The sequence below is a fragment of the Curcuma longa genome, chromosome 1 (assembly GCF_044706935.1).
Source record: "Curcuma longa cultivar G26 ecotype Majalengka, Jawa Barat chromosome 1, ITB_CL_G26_1.1, whole genome shotgun sequence".
NCBI classification, from domain to species: domain Eukaryota; kingdom Viridiplantae; phylum Streptophyta; class Magnoliopsida; order Zingiberales; family Zingiberaceae; genus Curcuma; species Curcuma longa.
Genome location: NC_133861.1, coordinates 17652548 through 17673615, shown reverse-complemented (window position 1 = coordinate 17673615; position 21068 = coordinate 17652548). Strand labels below are relative to the sequence as shown.

At 39.3% G+C, this 21068-nt stretch overlaps 5 protein-coding genes across 5 annotated transcripts; 3 read left to right on the top strand and 2 right to left on the bottom strand.

Moving 5' to 3' along the window:
* Positions 1 to 1109: 1109 nt before the first annotated feature.
* On the top strand, positions 1110 to 3343 carry LOC141845584 (major pollen allergen Lol p 11-like). The gene is made up of 2 exons (XM_074733649.1): positions 1110 to 1344; positions 2876 to 3343. The coding sequence occupies exons 1-2, from the start codon at positions 1164 to 1166 to the stop codon at positions 3208 to 3210; spliced, it is 516 nt and encodes a 171-aa protein (XP_074589750.1). The 5' UTR covers positions 1110 to 1163; the 3' UTR covers positions 3211 to 3343.
* Positions 3344 to 3498: 155 nt separating this feature from the next.
* On the bottom strand, positions 3499 to 4378 carry LOC141813393 (NDR1/HIN1-like protein 13). The gene has a single exon (XM_074701392.1). It carries the CDS (start codon positions 4273 to 4275, stop codon positions 3565 to 3567), a length of 711 nt encoding a protein of 236 aa, XP_074557493.1. The 5' UTR covers positions 4276 to 4378; the 3' UTR covers positions 3499 to 3564.
* A 3654-nt stretch (positions 4379 to 8032) lies between these two features.
* LOC141846610 (uncharacterized) lies at positions 8033 to 9275 on the top strand. The gene is made up of 2 exons (XM_074734649.1): positions 8033 to 8339; positions 8642 to 9275. The coding sequence occupies exons 1-2, from the start codon at positions 8124 to 8126 to the stop codon at positions 9053 to 9055; spliced, it is 630 nt and encodes a 209-aa protein (XP_074590750.1). The 5' UTR covers positions 8033 to 8123; the 3' UTR covers positions 9056 to 9275.
* Positions 9276 to 12884: 3609 nt separating this feature from the next.
* Positions 12885 to 14550, top strand: LOC141813396 (UDP-glycosyltransferase 85A3-like). The gene is made up of 2 exons (XM_074701363.1): positions 12885 to 13404; positions 13523 to 14550. The coding sequence occupies exons 1-2, from the start codon at positions 12885 to 12887 to the stop codon at positions 14431 to 14433; spliced, it is 1431 nt and encodes a 476-aa protein (XP_074557464.1). The 3' UTR covers positions 14434 to 14550.
* Positions 14551 to 15963: 1413 nt separating this feature from the next.
* Positions 15964 to 19990, bottom strand: LOC141813770 (GEM-like protein 1). Its single transcript, XM_074701788.1, has 4 exons — positions 19758 to 19990; positions 19516 to 19617; positions 17989 to 18260; positions 15964 to 16339 (listed from the first exon to the last, which is right to left on the bottom strand). Exons 1-4 carry the CDS (start codon positions 19951 to 19953, stop codon positions 16163 to 16165), a joined length of 747 nt encoding a protein of 248 aa, XP_074557889.1. The 5' UTR covers positions 19954 to 19990; the 3' UTR covers positions 15964 to 16162.
* Between the last annotated feature and the right edge of the window lie 1078 nt (positions 19991 to 21068).

The following is a 21068-nucleotide window of genomic DNA, read 5'->3' as shown; positions in this document are numbered from 1 at the left end:
ATTTAAAATTTGTGTGTATGATTCTTATCTTGCCATCGAGTTTTATTCTTTTTCAATTAATCCTAAAATTAGACGGTTTTCCCTTTGATGAAATTTGAATTTTGATTCTTTTCTTTTTCAAGGATTTTCCGGCGAGAAATTTGACAATTTCATAAGGGTTGCCGGGGCGGGCATACTGTCGAAGCCAAATTCCTTCCACGTGGAGATCCTAACTGTAAACTGCCATTAGGCTATCTTTTGTCTTGATAATGCGACAACTACCAGTGCAATGGTAAAACGGTTGTTCATCGACCCTACGGAAGTCACATAAAAATTATTTTCATCCTAAACTAATAATATTAATAGAAATATTTGTAATAATTTTAGTTTTAAAATAAAATAAATATTTAGTTTTCGATAGTTAAGTATTTTATTTAAGTTTTTCTTTAAAAAATAGTATATTATTTATATCGTTTGCTTAGGTGGACCATACACGTCCATCCAAATTCGGATAAACATTAATCTATATATATATATATATACATGTGCCTATATAAGGGAAATCCTTTTCATTATCTTATTCTATCTATTTAACATTTTTCTAATTAATAATTTATACCAAATGTTCTGGCATATAATTTCACGATTAATATATATTTCACATTACCATTTTCTACAACATACATCGAAAAATTTAAAAAAAACATCACTTTGATTTATTTATGGAACGCCAATTAGAAAACTGTCCGTAGGAGAAAATAAAAGTTTTCCACTCACTTTTGACAAGCAGACTTAGAAGTTGATTAAAAATAAAATATTTATTTACTTATTTATTTATCAGAATTATAATTCGGAACTACTGAATTCTTAACAATTACGGTGGGAAATAAAGATTTTTTACCCATCGAATCAACTACAGCTGGCCTTCCATGTATCAACTTTGCAGATCATGTCACCGCCAGTTATCTTACCTAACTATGCAGTGCTCGCCATTCACGATTCGTTCGTAGCTCTTAGAAACCAAGGGGATTTTAACGTTTTCATAAACATATTCTCACCGCGAGTGACGATATCATAATCACATTAAAACTCTTCTGCTGCGCTTCGCAGATCACTCCCCCTCCGCTCCTCCGACGCTCTTCCTTTTCCCGTTTCCTTCTCTGCGCTCCAACTCCGTCGCTTCCATGGCCAAGCACTTAATCTTGGCATCCGCCGCCCTTTTTGCGGTGGCGTGCGTCCTCCCATCGATCGCGTTCGCGGCCCGCGGTGTGGCCGGCGTCAAGCCGGGATTCGTCGTCCAGGGCCGCGTCTTCTGCGACACATGCCGCGCCGGGTTCGAGACGCCGGCGTCAACCTACGTTACAGGTGAGGGTCTAACCATATTACGTTTCTTGGCCACCGATCTGTCTCTTTGGTTAGGGTTTAAGCCATAAAAATTTAACAGCGAAAAGATAAGTTTCTAGATAAACTCAAGTTTATCTTTTGTTAATAATCTTTATCTCTTTTGTTAATAATATTTATCTGGAGATTTATCTTTTCTGTTTTATATAGTAATTTAGCTCCCAAAGCAAATGTGTGCTGCCCTTGTTTATTGGGATTTGTGGGCTAATTAAGGGGATTAACTTAAGTTTAAGCATTTGGGCCATTGATTACTAGTAATAAGTTAATGAGTAAGTTCTTTACTTGGGTGAGTTGTAACACTATTAAGTGTACATCCAAACCTAGGGATAGGAAATGTTTGGAAAAGTGTAATGGCTGAGCTACCATTGGTCAGGGAGGATTTTAAACTATAAGATAAATTTTGAGTGTAAATGAGACCTTAAGCTGTATATGAAGAAATTTGTGACAACTTATTTTAGTTCCATATTATGAGATATTTTGTTTATAGGAGATTTTATGGCCTTGACAGATCACTACTATTAAGTTTAATTTAACTGTTTTAGGCTAGTATTTGAGGGTGGATTTGGATTCATTTTGAAGAAAAAAATGCGCCAACCATAATTCCACAAATATACAGAAAAAAATTCACAGCCAAAAAAAAAGGAGGATGAGATTCATTTAGCTGATGGAAAATAGTTGGAACAAGTAGAACTTGATGACAGAAAAAGTATATATTGTCTGCATATATGGAAGATAATGTTTGCCAGTCTCTACTGGTGATTGGGTCTAATTTTAAAGCCCAAGAAGGAGATTAATCTAACCCAAAATGTTATGACATATAAGTGGAGGATCTAATAGTATTTTAAATATACCTTAATCGGAGATATGTGACTAAGGAAGTGAGTGCTTTCTCATTTGAGTTAGGTTTTTGCTAAAGAATGAATAGTGTTCCTGAAAGAAAAACAGACTAATGCAAAAAAACTGTAGGTTAGTTAGATAGTATTGATTCATTTAAAGCAATTTTTTTGTCAACAGCTAATGTTTACAAAAATGTAGATTTGGTGGCCACAAAAGCCGTATCCTCAATTCATGAGATAATTTTATTAAATTTTGAAAAATTATGACAACTTAAACCTTTATACTATTATTACTTTGGTATTCTTCGTAAATAGAGATTTGTTGGGATGTAGACAGATAAATATTTATAGATTAACTCATCACTGAGCTTGTGAACTTTTCTGTGAGCATGAGTTCTGACTTAATTAGTATTATCTCCAAGGAAGAAACTTAGCAAGAAAAGGCCAAATTCACTAAATCTAAAGCTAATAAGCAATTAGAAATTCTTCAGTCGTAGGGTCAACTGCAGAAAGTTCCCTGCTACATTCACTTTGCCATTTGTGATGTTGATGTCAGACGATCGCATAACATACGCTGATCTATATAACTGATCGTTCTACTCTTTCAAACTATCCCCTTCACATTGCAACTTTGTTTTTTGTTTTTTTTTTTTGCATAGGTGCAAAGGTAAAAGTCGAGTGCCGACAGAAAGCCACAGGGGAAACAACATCCAGTTTTGAGGGTACTACTGACCACACTGGCACCTACAATATCCTAGTTGCTGGGGAACATGAGGATGAGATGTGTGAATCTATGCTCGTTAGCAGTCCGGAGAGCGGGTGCAAGGCTACACTGCAGGGCCGTGAGAAAGCTCCTGTGTTCCTCAGTAGTAATAACGGTATTGCTTCGGCCACTAGATATGCGAATTCCCTTGGATTCCAGAAGGACACTCCCTTGCCTGAGTGTGCTCAGCTGCTCAAGGTCTATGAGCTGGACGATGAAGAAGAAAATTGAGTTTACACTCGGTTTCATCGCGTGAGTATTTCCCATGGAATGCACCGTTTGCCTTTCGGTTTTATGCAATATTTGCAGTATGCCTGGCACTGCTTCTGGCTACTTCTGTGAAGTTCGGAGAATTTGTCTGCTTTACTTTATGATGTGTTTTATTTTTAGTTAGAAATTTTCACAATCTTAGCATACACATACAAACATGCATTAATTTAAGCAGATTCAAACTTGAACAGTTCATGAGAAGAAGAATATGAACAAGAATAGAAAGCAATCTAAAAAAATAAAGGGATTGAAATAATGAAGAAGGATCGGTTCTTTGGAATTCAAACTTGCAATTTTGCCAGCTCGATCACGGGCTCACAGCAGGAGCTTGGTGTGGCAATGCTGCGACAAGATGCGAGCTTCTCCGGCCAGCGCACTCGCTCCAACACCACAAGTCACCTCCATTCTGGTACTCCAAAACTGCAAGTTTCCCACCTTCGGCCTCGCTCTCAACTTCGCCGTCAACTTCAACGCCGACGCGCCCTTCGGCTGCGAGGCGTTCGATCCGCGGAGAGCCAGCGGCATCGTCGTCGTGTTCCGGGGCCCCTGGTAGAACCCCGGCGTCTCTCCAGCCGCGATCTCGGCTCCGTTCGTGACGACCACGAGAACCACGCTCCCGCCTGCTGCGTATGAGTAGCCCAGTTTGTGACTAGGGTTTGTAACGTTCAAGGTCAGATCGTACTCTGTTTTATCGGGATCGGTGGCGCCCCGGTCGGAGAGGCTTTGGACAGCGAAGGCGAGCGACGCGGGGCGCAAGATTAAGTACAAGGCAACGGCTGCGGTAGCGAGGAGGAGGAGGAGGAGGAAGGCGGCGGCGAGGATCCAGATGAGGCAGCGGAAGCAGGGGCTGCGGCGGCGGGCTTTGCTCCGTTTGCGGTAGCGCACGACGAGGTAGGCGTTCTCCGGCGGGGGAACACGGTAGATCTGGTCCTTGGCGACTTGGACGACGAAGCTCCCGAGCTTGGGCGCAGGGACGGGTGAGGCGTCGGCGGTGGGCACGGCCCGCGCCCGCTCCTGTTCCGACATGGGAAGTGGGGATCCGATGAGGGAGGAAGGGGAGCAAGAGGAAGGAAGTGAGGGGATGACATTGGGAGGAGAGAGGGAGGAGGATCGGAGAACGGGAACACCCGCGCACGTTGTAGCGGAGACAGCTTCAGCCCAACCACGGTCATGGCGGTTTGCTGTGTTGGCATTTTGGTTTGCATTCTCCAATCGTTCTCTTTTAGAAAATAATTAATTCTACAGTTTGCAGGTATCAGATGAGTCAATCCTCACTATAATCCAGCTGCGATAGATTGAGAAGACGATCGACCGTGTTTCGAATATCCGAAGGAAAAATTATTGGACAGAAGGTGAAAACCCTGCTGTTCTACGAGGAGTCCAGTCTATAGGAAGGCATGAAACCATCTACCAAACCATTGAATGAAGAATATACAATCAGAGAAATGGAGGAGATTTGATACTTTGTGTTTCTTTGCCATCTCAACAACAAACTTAGATTCCACAACCACAGTGAATAAGAGCTAAGTGCTTAATTTATAGCTACTCTTAATCGTTCATGAGTGTTGGTAACTTTTTTTCTTCTTTTTCTGTCTTTTTGTCAGTGCTAAACATCCATCTATATCTAGTTTCACTGAACATGAAACCTAGTGTAGCTAAGCCCCAATGTGCCAGAATATTAAAAGCATCCACAGACCACTTCACAGGAAACAGATAAATTGAAAAGAAATACAGAAATCACAATGCACAAATAATTTGGAAAAAAATGCGCACAAACTTTCAAAGAACAATTAAATTATGCCAGGTACACTATGGCAAAAGATCCATTAAATGATTCTTCCAAAGATTCCTAGTATCTGGCTGCTTGTTATTGCTTATCTTGTTACATTGCCAATTGTTGAAAACATGCATTAGAAAAATATAAATTCTTGTATATGTCAAATAACTCATGTTAAATTCTTAACTTAGTGGATTACTGTTCTCGGATCCTGGTGAAAAGCAAGTATTTTTAAAGTTACATTCTTGAATAGTTTCTGGGCCCAGTACAGATCGTCCGTATCGAAATTTAAGAGGAATCAAGTGGCACTGACTCGTTCAATCAAGTTCTTGCATGAAAACCAACATGTCAAATAGAAATCTCGAACATGCTACAAAATTCCAACTAGTATTTTTTTTTCTTCTGGTCCCATTTCATCTCCAAGGAAACAAAGTGATTCAAGAGTCTTCTTTTCAGCTGTATGTCTTGTTTTCCAAGGTTAACATAAACATGTTCCTGACATGACCAACGAGCTTCAAGCAAAAAGGACAGAAGCCCTTCATAATTGATATTTTATTTGAATGCACCACTGTAACTTCTTTTTACCCAAAAGGCATTTCAGGAGTCTTATCTTTTCCCATAACTCTGGGTTTTTTTCTCTAAAAGATGGCACAGGATGATTTGCAAAATTGTATGTTATGAATTATTAGCCCCCTAATTCTCTTTTACAAAGGTGGAATCCGTCACCTCCATCGACCTTACACGGTCGGCCCTACGATCATCTGTGAGGAGGTAAATCGAGAAACTGTAGTTGATCACGATGGAGGAGGGTATTGTTCAACTTCGCCGAAATTTAAATCTTTGTCCTCTTTTATAAGTTTGCTCTGTCGTAACTAACTCAGCTATGCCCCAGAAGCTATTAGCCCCCTAATTCTCGCAGCAAACTGAGTTGTAAATCACCTTGTAACATGGTGCCATTTTTCATAGCACAAGGTGATATGTACATCAGCTTGTACTAAGAAAATAACATACCAAGGGATAAAAGTGTTTATTTTACCATAAATGTTTTTTTTTTTTTTGCATGTTTAGCTTTGAGCACCCGAAGTTGAACATTTCATGCGCTCCAAGTATCTAATATTATATATCTTGATTCTAAATCCTTGCAAATCAGCTCGTGGCACCTATTATAGGGGAAAATCGCTAATGGAATTATTATGGGAAACAATAGATTGCACTTTAGTAAAATTCTCTATCATTTATGAACCTATGTTGGACCATACAATTTTACAGGGAAGTTTGTTCTTGGATGTCACCCTACGATTATCTAAATAACTTCCAGACAAGTATCAGTTGATTGCCTTATCATTTGTTTGAAGATATCGTTAATTTCCTGTTCCTAACATATTTCATGACAGAGTCCTTCTTTATCAATGCTATCTATCTCTGACAATCAAATGAATTATTACTTTTCAGGTACATGGTGTATCGATCAACATTTTCCTAGTCGAGAAATTTGAGTTTCACTTGATCAATTCATGTTTTAATTTCCCACCAGATTAGTTAGGAGAACAATGAATATCTTATTAAATGCACTAGCGACTTGAACCTGCTCATCAAATTAGTGTTCTTTGACACATGTCTTGCATGATATGGCTACTGAAATCGCTCTACGCAGGTCACAGTCCAAGCTCAGAGTCAACAGTAGATGAACGCTACAAAGTCCTTTTTCTTGCTAATCTGCCTCTTCATGAATTTATGCTGCATTAATTCCGTGATATCTTATTGTTGAGTGTTAATTAAATCCTTTAAATTGCATGCATATATAGCAGAAGAGGTAGGAGATGGCATTTAACAGGAACTGGTGGCAGATTGATGGCGCTGTGGTTGTGAGAACAAAGAACCAGCATTCAAGGCAATTGAAAGAGGAGAGTTAATGGTGGCAGGTGTGGCTCAAACTTATGAACTGTGACCTTTTTCTTCCTGCTTTTAATGTCAAGGGCCTTTTCCCCCTTGAGGATCAATCTCCTAAATAAGCTTCAATTCTGCCATAAAATGCCTTGCTTCCGAAAAAATCTTTAAGCAGGTGTTAGCTAGACTAGACAGTGTTCCTGCATCATCCAGCATTCAATTCATGATGTACTTTTGGATTCCTTTGTTTCTCTCATTTTGAGGTGCTTAAGGATCACAACTTCCATTTGCTCCAAGTTGAGGGCTCTCATTATAATTCTAGTTCTCTGTCAATGTCCATATCTACAGCAGGTTTTATCAATACCATTGCCAAAACCTGTAATACCGAAGAGTTATTGTAGGCTCCATGATGAATCCAAGCAAAAGAAGAAAACTAGGAATTTATTGCTGAGTCACTGATCCATTGCTGAATATCGAGTATCTTGGCAGAGTGGTCGCAGGAATTGGAGTAGGTAACAAGAAGGGTAGGGGGCGAGGGTTTGCTACTTAACTAGCAATAAGTGATTGATTACAATTACGGCTTTAAAATGGGGTGTTGATGTGCTTTAAATTTGGTGAACCAAATAAGGAAGGTGGAGTTAATGAGGGAGGGAGGGTGCATTTACTGCACTGCTTCTTCCTCTTCAGTTATTACCACCACTCATTTATCACCTCTACAATCCACGCCAACCATCAACGCATGACAAACTGCTATCTTTTAAGTCGATAATTGCAGATTTTCATCAATTAATTATCATTAGTGAGAACCACTGCCGTTTAAAATGATTCAAAAATAAATTGTTCTTCGCTCAAATGTGTGAAAATATTCAATGTTAATTATCTTTTCAAAAAAGATACATTCCACCGTAACTCCCTTATCGGGTGTGCTGATGCGGTGGGCGCCATTAATACATGATAAAAAAGAAGGATAAGCATGTGAATATTATATATATATATATATATATATATAGATATTCTTATTACAGTATGGTGTGTTAGATCCTTGCTTGCAGTTGTGTTCCTTTAATATTTGATGACCCTTTCGTTCATCCGATCCATTCCCTATATAAGCAAGTCTCAAGTCCCCTGCAAGCCACAGAAGAAAAAGAGAGTTTAATTGGGTGCTCAAGAATTGACTCAATCTCCTCCTCCTCCTCCTCCTCCTCCATTCATGGTGTCCTTGCAAGCAGCCCTTCCTCTCGAGGAGAAGAACAGGCCTTGTCCTAAAGTTGAAAATTTCCTGTCAAAAAAGAGGAAGAAGAAGAATGAAGGAGAAGAGGAAGAAGAATGGCTCGCCAAGGAGATGAAATCGGCGAAAAAAGAAGAGATTGAGCTTAATCTTGATGCTCCATTGCCTATGGATTGGCAACAGTGTCTTGATATCAAGGTGACAATTAAAAAAATATATTCAAAAAAACTCAACTAAGTGTTTTCTTCATGATATTTATTTCTGTTGTTTGTTTTTGGTTTTGTTCTGCTTTGGAAAAAATAGAGGTGGAAATAAATGATGCATAAAGATTTCAAAACCAGCGCATGCTGGCAATTTTGCGATTTCCTAGAAATTAGAGAGCTTTTGTGCTTAAAGGCAAAAGTGTTGCTTTTATGGGTTTTTAAAAATGGAATTCTAAATATCCTCTTAGAACACACTCGCTGTTTTATCACTTATCGAACATCGAGTTAATTTTGCAGTCCGGCCGAATCCACTTCTACAACACGAAGACTCATCGGCGGACGTTGACGGATCCCCGGCTGGGCTTGGATCCGCCGCTGCGCTCGCCGTTGAGCCTCGATCTCGAGCTCAACCTGGCCAGCCGCGAGCCGCCACCGATTAGGGTATCGGCGCTGCTTCAAGAGAAGCCCGAGACGGACCACGCGCGCTCCAAATCGCCGCACGACGGCGAAGGAGTCCCCTTGTCGTGGATTTCGCCTGTCTCCGATGCCGAGGAGATGGTGGCGGCGGTCTGTGCGCGCTGTCACATGCTGGTGATGATGAGCAAGGCGGCTTTGTCTTGTCCTAACTGCAAGTTCGTGAATCGGCCGGAACGCGTCTTTTCAACGGAGATCAAGTCGACAATGAAGTTTTTGTGCTGCAAGGATTTGTAAGTGTTCAATATGATCTCATGGAAGCTTGTTCTCCCCCTCACTATTAATATATGAATCTTACACTTAGATCCGAGTTATGTAAATAATACCAGATGTTCGCCCTGTTTGATAGTTTAGCTTCGACTTGCTATATGTAGACGCATGGTTGTATGCCAAATCCTTCATATCTCTGTGCTTGTAACTCTAAGCATACTTAATTAAAAAAAAAAACTTAGTTTAAGGGATTTTCTGTTTATTGGTTCCTAAACAAATTGCTTGCTTATTATATCAGTTAAATGACATAGAAGAGGATGAAGTCTTCTTTCTGATGTATATATTCAAGATAAGGTTGTCCGCTTTCGCTATATTTAGGTTCTCCTTGTTTATATCTAACTGTAGATGCATGGTTATTGGCAAAAATATATGCATCTCTTTGCTTGTAGCTTTAAGTTTTTGTAGAAGATTGAAGAGATGTTTTAAGAGGGTTGGTATTTACTAGTCATTGCTAATTTATTCTTTTAACAAATTTGTAGCTGTTTGTCTCAGTTGAGTGATAGAAGCCGTGGACCACCTAGTTTGTAGTGGTCTTCATGGCATTTAATATTTCATAGTTAATTGAGATTGGAAAGATGACACATGAAGACAAATGTAGACGTGAATAAGGGCTTCTTGAAGGTGCAAGTACTATGGATGCAGTAGGGCTGTCTGATAGATTTAGTCTCTCAGTTTTAGTAGAAAGCTGTGATGTGCATGGTTGTGTGCTAAATTTGTATCACGGACGCCCATGCTTGAAACTTTATATCGAAACAAGAGCAGGGTTTGCCGTATATTGGATAATTATGGTTCCTAGTAGAACTGCAGACCCACACATTTGCCCTATAGTTATGTCCCGAGTTTTGGGAGAAGAGCCTTCCCTGGTAGGTACGGAACCAAACACTTGCTTAGGAGACTGCTGGATTGAATGGTTATGGGTAAGCTTGTTGGAACCTATTCTATGTTCTAAAAATTGGATTGTGTCCTGTATATATATACACACAGGCAAAGCCGATCAATTTTACATGACATCAAATTGTTATCTGCTTATAATAATTTGGATTATGTCCTGTATATACACAAAGGAAAAGTTAACTAATTGCTAAGTTTTGTATATTGTCAAATTGTTATCAGCGTATGCATTAAACTGTAGAAGTTTTGTGAAAGATACTTCTACGTTAGGCATTTAAACTGTAGAGGTCTCGTGAAAGATACTTCTACGTTAGGCATTTAAACTGTAGAAGTCTCGTGAAAGATACTTCTACGTTAGGCATCCAATTGGTCTTCTTGAAATTCAATTTCCAGTATTACATTTAATATTGAAAAAGAAGTGAACGAGTGAAAAAAAATGGCACAAAAAATTGTCAAAAGGTTGATGGTTTTGTTGCTACTATGAATGATTGGAAAGGACAATCTTAGCACAATTTAGTTGATATACCGTTCCGCTATTAATATGTAGATTTAGATGCATAGCTGTAGGCTATATATCTCTGTGCTTGTAACTTTATCAATTTATAAGCGAATTTTTTTTTCTATTAGTTAATGCTAATTTGCCTTGTGAGAAATTTATAAGTTTTTTGTTGAATGCTAAAGCTATTGCCACATTGGCCTTCCAAACATTTACCAGCAATCAACAAGCTGGCTACAGGAAGTGATTGAAAACAGTTCAAACGAAAATGAGTGATTCTCGAGGTAAACAATAATGGTTAAGCAGGTCACGAAATAAAAAATCGATTTGACCTTGTTATTAGATGCCTATAGATCCTAAAAATAAAAAAAATAAAACTGGGTGTAAACATTTACCAGACAAAAATCTTCTCTGTGCTTCCAATTTAAGTTTTCTGAAACAGAAAGTGTTAAGCTTGGTGGTTTAATGTCTAATCAAGCTTTTAGGCATTGCCTTTGAATTTTTGGCCCTCACAAAGTAGCAGCTTCTATTGGTTAGCAGATGAAAAAAAATATTATAACAAATATGCATTAATGGGGGAACCGCTGAAGTTAGAAAAATACTTAAAGCATGACTAAGAGAGCTAGGTGAGTCCATTAAATACTTCACTTTCATCTATATTATTATACTATTAAATAAATGTTCTATCAATTTATGTATCTTTTGTATATCCAAAGTAAAATTATTTGTTAACATATCATAAATTTTTATCTGAAATTTTAATTGATGATGCAAATCCTGAGTGTATATCTTAACAAGTAGCATTTTGTACCTGTCTAGCATAAATGCATGGTAGCTTAATAGTTGGATGTAGCTTAACTGATGGTATGACATCTGTGATTAGGCTACTACTAGATCTGGTATGAATCATGTGAAATTATTGATTAGGCATTCTTTTGTGTTTTGCGAACTGTAGTTCTGAAAACTTGGAACCCACTAGTCTAACATTGTTATTTTGATGCCAAATGCATTGTTTTATTCTCAATTATCTTTCTTTTTTTGAAGTGCTAATTTACTTGCGATCGAGCTTTTCTTTGTTGAAATGCACGTGTTGTGTTTTTTATAATTCTATTTAGTAGTTTTTAATAATGAAAACATACTGCTCTCAGCTCGTTCACAAATTAAAGGTGCCTGATTCATTGTGGATAGGAAATTCGCTGGATTTTGTCGCAATAAACTTTACTTGGTTCTTTTTTTCTTTCATGCTAATCGTATAATAGATTTATTGATGCTATGTGCAATTTCACTTTTATTTTGTTCAATGCTATCACTACTATTTGGCGTCATAAAAGACAAATGAATTCATCTTTGTCACGCTTTTCACATGGAGACAAGTCTTAAAAAAAAAGACAAAGACCATTAATTGTTTAGATGAACAAATAAGGACAATTTTTGTCATGGTGATTTCTTTTCCCTGATGATTAGCAGAACGTGTAAAAAAGCACTACAAATTGCTTTAGTTTTTCTTTAGAAATGAATGAAAAATATGATTCATTTCTTTCACAACCTTTTTTATTTCTCTTCATACATAAAGTTTTTAGCTATAAAAATTGAAAAAAAAATCTGCCGCACTGTGCTGCACTGCTTTAGAGGTTCCTATTCTCTTCTGTGAGAGTCATCCGCGTCAGTCTGCTATTTTTTTCTTTTATTTTCTTTTTTGATCATTAGATCTTCTAAAAATTACTCCTTGGGAGGAGTTCTAAGCTAGCTCTAATATTTTCTGTGATTTTTAATTTTTTTTAATTCTATTTTATCATAAACAACTTAATTATATCCCGTATTCCCGAAAGCATAATCTTAATTCTTAGAGCATCTGCAACGCTCGTGACGTTATAACGTCTTTAACCAGTGGTCAATTTGGTCCACTGACACGTGGTTGAGTGGTGGTCGACTAGTGGTCGATCACCATATGGTGGTCGACCACCACTTACACTATGCAGCCTCTACGAACGCGTTAACATTAAACAAATAAAAATAAAAAGCACGAGTCCATCTATTAACGCGTTCAGAATTCTGAACGCGTTCAACACCTCACTCCTCTCTCACTCTTTCACGTCCTTCCTTCGCTCTTCCACATCTGCTATTAACGCTCGATTAACAGCGCGTTGCGGATGCTCTTAGTTGGAGTGATGTGGGCGTAGCTTACACTACTTTTTAACTTAGAGCATATTCAACGGTCAGATTCGGTGAGAGAGGTTTATTATAATCCCCACGGGGCCACATCAATAATTTTAATTTTTAAAAAATAAAAAAAAACTTTAATCACCTACTGAGATAATGTGTCATTGCTCGACTGAAATGTTAATATATATAGTCGTCTGGCGAACAACAACTGCCGGCCAGTAGCGATTGTAATCTAAAAATCGATCGATGGCTTCTCCGACGGTGGCCGAACCACAACCCCACGCTGTTCTCGTCCCCATTCCGGCACAGGGCCACATCACCCCGTTCCTGCGGCTGGCCACCCTCCTCCTCGCCCGCGGCTTCCACGTCACCTTCGTCCTCACCGAGTACAACGCCCGCCGCCTGGAGCGCGCCCGCGGCAACCACTGGACCGCCGCCGCCGGTCCATCCTTCCGCGTCGAGACCATCCCCGACGGCCTCCCTCCGCCGCTTCAGGACCAGCAAGACGAGACGCAGGACATTCCGGCATTGTGCTCGTCCGTGCGCTCCACCTGCCTGGCCCCCTTCAGGGACCTCATGGCTCACCTCGGCCGCGCGCCCGACACGCCGCCCGTGACGAGCATCGTCTCCGACAGTGGGATGGGGTTCACCGTCGACGAGGACTTCGGCGTGCCCGTGTTCTTCTTCTTCACGCACAGCGCCTGCGGATGCTGGAGCTACCTACACTTTCCCGACCTCGTCAGCAGAGGATACACGCCTCTGAAAGGTACAAAATAACTAATTTTTGCTGTAGTTACCAAAATATAGATTCTGTTCTTTTTTTGTTTTTTTTTGCGAGTTTCTGTGATAATTAAATGAGGATCAAATTTATTGCGAGGTGGTAGACGCAAGCTGCTTGAGCAACGGCTACCTGGACACGCCCATCGACTGGATCCCCGGCCTGGAAAACCTCCGCCTCCGCGACTTCCCTTCCTTCATCCGCACCACCGACCCAGCCGACGTCTTGCTCAATCTCTCGGTCCGCCGTGCCAGCTTCGACGTCACCCGTAGCGCTGGTTTCATCTTCAACACCTTCGCCGCCCTAGAGGATCCAGTGCTCACCGCCATCAGATCCAAGTACCCCAACCTCTATGCCATAGGCCCGCTCTCATCCTCCTCCATCTCATCCTCCCTCTGGAAGGAGGACCTGGAGTGCCTCCGGTGGCTGGACGCCCAGCCCTCCTCCTCCGTCCTCTACGTCAACTTCGGTAGCATCGCGGTGGTCTCGGCGTCGCAGCTGGCGGAGTTCGCATGCGGCCTGGCGAACAGCGGGCACCGGTTCCTGTGGGTGGTGCGGCCGGATCTGATGCGGGATGGCGGTGCGGCGGCGATAGTCAAGGAGGTGGCGGCGAAAGTGGGAGATTGGGGCTCGGTGGTGGGTTGGTGCGACCAGCAGAGGGTTTTGGCGCACCCGGCGACGGCAGCATTCCTGTCGCATTGCGGTTGGAACTCGACGATAGAGAGTGTGGTCGAGGGCAGGCCCATGATATGCTGGCCGTTCTTCGCGGAGCAGCACACAAACTGCCGGTTCCTATGCACCAGGTGGCGTATAGGCGTGGAGATCAGTGGCGAGGTGACGCGGGTGGAGGTGGAACGGTGCGTGCGGGAGGTGATGGCAAATGAGGACTTGAGGCGCAGGGCGGCGGAGTGGAAGCAGAAGGCGAGGGAGGCTGTCGGTCCTGATGGTTCCTCCACCGCCGATCTCGATAGGTTGGTGGTGGACTTGAAGCCGACAAAGAAGCGGTTACCGTCTTGAATTCAATTCCATCTTCGTTCGCTGGATGTCCCGATCGTCTTCAATTAATCCGTCCTTTATTCCAATCTGTTATTAAATGCATCGTGTTATTATTATTATTTGTAAAATGCATCGTGTTAGTCGTGTGTTATTATCATTATTTTTATTTTGTGAATTAATGAATTGTGTTAATCAGAATGCACATTGCAAGTGCACGGATTGTAGAAGAAGATTTGCTGATTAAAGTTGGCGATATACTTTATATGCAAACAAGTTTCAGTCCAACTGAACGCAAAATCAATTATCAAACCGTGGCTGAACAAAAGAACGTCTGAAAGGGTTTAACAAAGTCCTCGCGCCAAATATTTCCTTCCCTTCTCTCCTTCCACATTGGTAACTCCTCGTCTTCAAACCCATCCTGGATTTCTAAGCCTAGCCAGGGTATGTTCCCTCGCCGTACACCTCCGCACAGACGGCGGCGACCGACCTCCACCGGCATTGCAGGGCCACCCTCGAAGTAGCGGTCGTCATATGGGTGGGCTTGCGACGGCGACGGCCAGCAACGTGGCCGAGTTGATCACCATGCCGTCAGCCCAACATCCTGGTTGCGATGTCGCTCATAATGATCGCCTTAGTTGAGCTGTAAAGTTAAGTTCCGGGGTATAACTAAGTTGGTTATGATACAGCAGACAGAAGAGGGCAAGGGTTCCCTGCTTGTGAACCTCCTGCATCATGACCAAACTGTAGTTTCTCGATTTACCTCCTCAGATGATCAGACCGACTCCTGGTGACAGATTCTATCTTTTTAGAAGAGCTGTAAAGTTAGGGTTTAAGGTTTAGGATTTAGAGAGATGGAATTAAAATTTGAAGATATAGATATATTAAAAGAAACATTCAAAAATATATTAATTTTAAATGATTAAAAAAATTGTTAGATCCATGGTCCAAAACTTGATTTTAAAAACTATTAAGCTCGTGACGGCCCCACCCAACATACTGATTGGATGCACGGACGATCGGCTTAATTGAGCTATAAAATTTACTGTTATTAATTTACACTATCAAATATAAATTTAAAAACATAAATATATTCACAAATATATTAATTTTAATTTAAAATAATTTAAAATTTTTTAGATCCATAATCGAAACTTAAAATTTAATATTTTTTTCAAATAAAAAAAATCCGAAGACTTATTAATATTATTGATCAATCAATATTATTATCTTAAATCTTATAATAAATTTAATCAATATTATTATCTTAGATTTTATAATAAATTTATGATCAATTTTATCAAATTTTTATAAATTTAAAAATTCATTGCTTGTAATTGAACATAAATACATTAAAAAAATTTAAAATATATATTAATTTTAATTTGAAATAATTTAAATTTTAGAATGGATCTAAAGAAAAAAAATTCAAAATTTTGATATATAATTTGAATATTATGAAAGTTAGATATGTGATTTAAATAATATCGAAACATGCTTAAGGATTCAATAAAATCTACTGACCAGGTTAATAATTTACATTCTGATGCAAAATAACATAAAATGAAAATTGGACAAAAGTTACAATAGTGTTCCCAGATGATATGGCACAACGGACAAGTGGAAAACTGTCTACGTACAAGAACAGCTGAACAAACCGACGACATATGCAATCTTATTCAAACCACACAATCATGCATCAAGAAAATCATTCGAGGTGTAAGTCCAATTTCATAAACACCAGCAAGGTTGGTTAATGGCCACTTTGCACTGCTCCTTGTAGATTTTTAACAGCACTATCATAGTTGACAAAACCCATGAACCAGAACTCATGATTGTCGACAGACACAACCTGGATGTACTTTTCCGCTGCATTTGCTGTGCTTGTTACAGGATTAATTGATCTTAGCTGATGAAGAGGAACTGCTACCTGTATTGGCATCATGATAAAGGGGAAAAAAACCAGAATTTTAAGAATGAGAGGCTGATATTTGGTTTCCATAGTAATGTCGCAAAATGGATCAACAAGATGCATGATAATAATATCTAGATCTCTTGAAACAAGTTCTTTATTTGTTCAGAACTCCAAAGAAAATAAATATTAAATTTCAACTTAAAACATATAATTGTTGCAATGCCTACTCACATCATAAATGGTTGCTGATCCAACAAATTCATAGTAGTTGAGACTAAAATGTTTATCACAGTGTATTATGAAACAGCCCTAAAACCAAAAGTTTAGGCCCTTAGCATACTTATTTTTATCAGTTTTACTGCTGGAGGTAAAACTTCTCAGTTATGCCGGAGGTCTCAATAAATCAACTCATTTTTTGTCAAGATGACACCAAACTGGTAATGTTTAGTTCGGTTACCACAATCAGCATGAAATTAAGATTGATAGGTTAAAGGGCAAAGACAGAACTTGGAATAGATTGTAAAAATAAATCGCTTTGAGGTCTCGTTCCATACCAATTTTGGTGTCTAGAGAATTGAGACTATGCTCGAGTCAACTAAGATTTAAATTACCACTCTATGTTGGAGTTTCCTTCTCTAATTGAGATGATACAATTTTAATATAACGCCATACAACGTTCAATACGCTTCAAAGTGTGCCAAGATTGACTTAAATGAGCTTTAAGTCTATGATTCACTTCTATTTAGCTTGTAATCTCCACATATAAGCATCCCGAGTAATGATTGTACTTAATTAATATCAAAATGAGTGTATGAAAATGTTATTTCTCATAGAATCCTAATGATATCAACCCCATAATTTTCAAAAGTCCATATTAAATAATACTACCACAATCCGACATCTATTATTGAAATTAATTTCTTCTCGTGTCCATACATTTAACTCACATCATTTCTAATAGTTGAGCTTAAACTAGCATAATTGGAACTGAAACAACCATAGCTACAAGATATGGATATATCACGTTATTTTCGACTCTAGCATCATTATTTGTTGTTGCTGCTGTTGCACAGATTGGTGCTTCTTCCCCTCTCTCTCTTTCCACTGTTTTTATAGTGTTACATCTTCACTTTGTGTCCAACAAATGAAACCAAAGGTTGATTCACAAGACAATGTGATCTTTCAGTCGGTTCCAAATGGTACCAGCTGAGATAGGCATGGACTCGATTGATACAATGAAACCCTATCGGCATGGGTTACACAACGACATTTGCACCATATATTGGTTTAAAAAAAAAAGTACTCTTTGACAACAGGAGGATAGGAGAATGATGAAACATTAACTTGTCAATCCCGACCACCAGCCCAAATTGCTTAAGCCCACAGTTAATACTAAGTTGTTCATCTAAGCTTATAAAGCTTGTTCATTAGTCCAACACATTGAAGCCACAAGCCAGATCTTCCTGATTTGTCATGAGTTAATGTGGTTGTACTTCTCAACATTTCGACAGATTGTTATACGGTGACATGGACTTAAGACCTCACAATGCATGAAGTGAACTTGATCAATTGATGAAAAATGTTTGACAAAAGAAAAAGCGACTTGATCATTTCCACGGAAAAACTAACAATGTGCCTTAAATCAAGGGAGAAGATCAGGGCACCTTATAATAGCTCCATTCAGTTTTATCTCCAACTTTATATGAGAGAGGGTCGTCACTGCAGAATGCAAGTTTGGCAGTTGAGAGATATAAAACTCCCATAACAGGACCGGCGGATGTTGACAAGTAGCAAGCATATGTCTTTTTCAGTTTTTCTTCTGGAAGAATGTCAAAAGATTGTACGAAAACTTGTTCATAACCTCCTTCAGCTATGACTTTGGATATCTGACCAACCCTCCCCATTGCTACATTAGCAACACTAGGGCCCGTCTTCACTGGAATAAGAGAAAAAAAATGCATTATTGTTCAAACATGATCCAATAAAAGCCACTCCACAACCAACTTGGGCAACTGAAATATAGAGAAATAAATTTAGAAAGAAGTTGTTAGCTCATAATATTTTCCTTCTGCATTAAAACGAAGGAATTTCCCACTCTCTTCGCGTTAGATAGAATGGGTTAGGGCATCTCCCACATGGTTAATTTCGAGAGAAAAAAACAGTTTTGAATTTTCACTACTGTTCTTAAACTAAAAATCTTAAACCTCATGCCACAATACCCGCAATGATTCAAGCTTTTTTGTTTAACTTTTTTATTTCACAAACCTATCTAAAAATCTTAGAGATGTCCTTAATGGTGTTAGCAGGTCATTTGTCTTTCCAGATCTATCTTATCTTCTCTGTTAATTGACTTTAATTTTGGTAAATTGTGCATTTATTATTCCACATCTTGCGATCGGGCAGAGGCACACTAGCTATGAAGAGGATGCCTGTCACATTATGCGAAGTGGCGGAGGTACTAGCCATCAAAGGTAATGCCGACAAGACGAGGCATCATTATAGGAAAACACCCACAAAATGAACGAAATTCTTCAGCTTCTGCCAGCGTCTTTTCAACTGGATTTGAATTAAATCAGAGTAAATGTGTCAGAGTATGTCAGTCTTACAGCTTCCACTACTTTTCTCTGGCATTAATTGACACATTAGAGTGATTTCAGTGGCATCTTTAGGAAGAGAGTTGTTCAAGACGCACTAGGCATCAATATCATGGGAATGGTGATCCATTACTTGTTCTGACCATACAACGCGCACCGTAAGGCTAGCGTGCCTTGGGCCTTGGTGGCGCTACGACTAAAGGGATGAGTTTACGGGAATGAACTCACTGCGAAGACGACAAAGAAGATAAGAGCTGGAGTCATCTTGACGAGATGTCAAGATTTGTTGCTGACAACATTTGAGCAAACTACATCTTGCCAAAGGCGAAATAGCGAGCAAATCTTAGCTTAATTTGCACAGTACACATCCAATACTTATCGCCCGTTTCTACACTAACAATTCTTAGTTAATAAATCAAACTTCAATTTAAACAATTGTCAGAGGATTCGGTTCCACCGGGCAGAAAGTTGCCAAGAAAAAATTGGATCTTCACAATCTCAGTAAATACCAAAAGGCAAGTAAGATATAACTCAACAATTGCTGCAAGCCATAAAAATGCATCTTTTACGCATAATCAAGATAGATAATGCACTCACAGTGCTGCCAAACATCCCCAGCTAGGCCCTCAGTCTTCTTCGCTGCGTCGCTGACCCTCTTCCCAAATTTCCCCAGAGCTTCCCGCACTGTATCCATCGTGCCTATTAATCCCAACCGAAAAGAATCAAATTTCGGTATTAGAAACCAAATAAGTCAAATGGTGCGGATTAAACAAGGAAGAAGCCAGATAAAAGGAACCCAAAAACACAGGCTCGTGCAAGGAGAACAAGTGTACGCATACTCTTGCCAACAGGAGAAGAGGTGATATAGGGATTAGACTCCGCCGGCATGGAGGTGGCATCGCGAGGATCAGCCGCGACCGAGGGCGGAGGCGGAGGCACGACGTCCTCAGCGGTGAGCGTGGGGTAGGGGGCGTACTCGGTAGATCGCTCGCCTTCAGATCTCTTATCCTCGGCGTGACCGGCGGAGGAATCCATGTTGGGTGAAGCGCTTCGGCTCCTCGCCGCCTTCGCGCCGGTATAAGGCCTCTTCTTACTTCGTGAAGTGGTTAGTCAATCGTTCCAACTACAGCTATTTTTGTAACTAAAATGTTACAAGGTCCATCGCTACCGTCAACTTTCCCGTATTTACATCTCAACCGCCAGATGGGTAAGCGCAGATTCCGGGTTGGGATGTTTGATATTCCTTTCTTCTACGGTTTAGATTTGTAGTTGCAGGAAAAGAACGTACGTTAGTGTTGGAGAGAAACCTCGTAACGCCACGTGTTTGCGGACGCGGCATCGCCAGCGATGTAGTATTTGGGTCGGAGAAGACGCGTTTATGCAACATATTTAGAACGGCATGAATGTATATAACGGTTGTGTCATAAGTCGGCAATCGTAACCTGCCCGGCGTTATAAATTCGATCGCGACATGCAACTAATCCAAAAGATAATGCAGATGGTCTATTTTAGGGGGCCACATGCGGACCCACTTAATTTTTTTAAGTACAAATTATAAGAGCGCCTTTATTATTATTATTATTATTAAAAAAAATCAAAATAGCACTCTAATATTTCTTTTATTCCAAAAATACCTTTATTTCCACACTTTTGTAGATTTATATATGTTTTTTGTTTGCCTTGTTTTTACAAATTTTGCATAGGATTAGTTTCTCATAATATGATATACATATTTCAATATTAATTTAAATTTTAAAAGGACATTAAAAAATATTTTATTTAAAATTATAATAAAAATCACAAACTTATGTTTAAAAATTAATGTTCAGGTCACAGCCTAATTCCATTTCTTTTACTATTTTGTAAATAATGATTATATATAGCATAATGTAAAAGCTGAGATATATATAAAGAGGTAAATTGAAGATAATGAGGTACATTAAAATGCACCTACAATAATTTATGAAAAAAAAATCAATTTATTTGATATGTTTTTATTGACGAAATAATAAGGTCTCATTATTCATTTTATTAATGTCCATAAAAATTATTTTCATTAATTTTATTCTTAAAGAGTATACATATTTATATATATTGATTATCCATAAAAGATGTGAATCTATCAAATGTTATAATTAACAACAAAAATA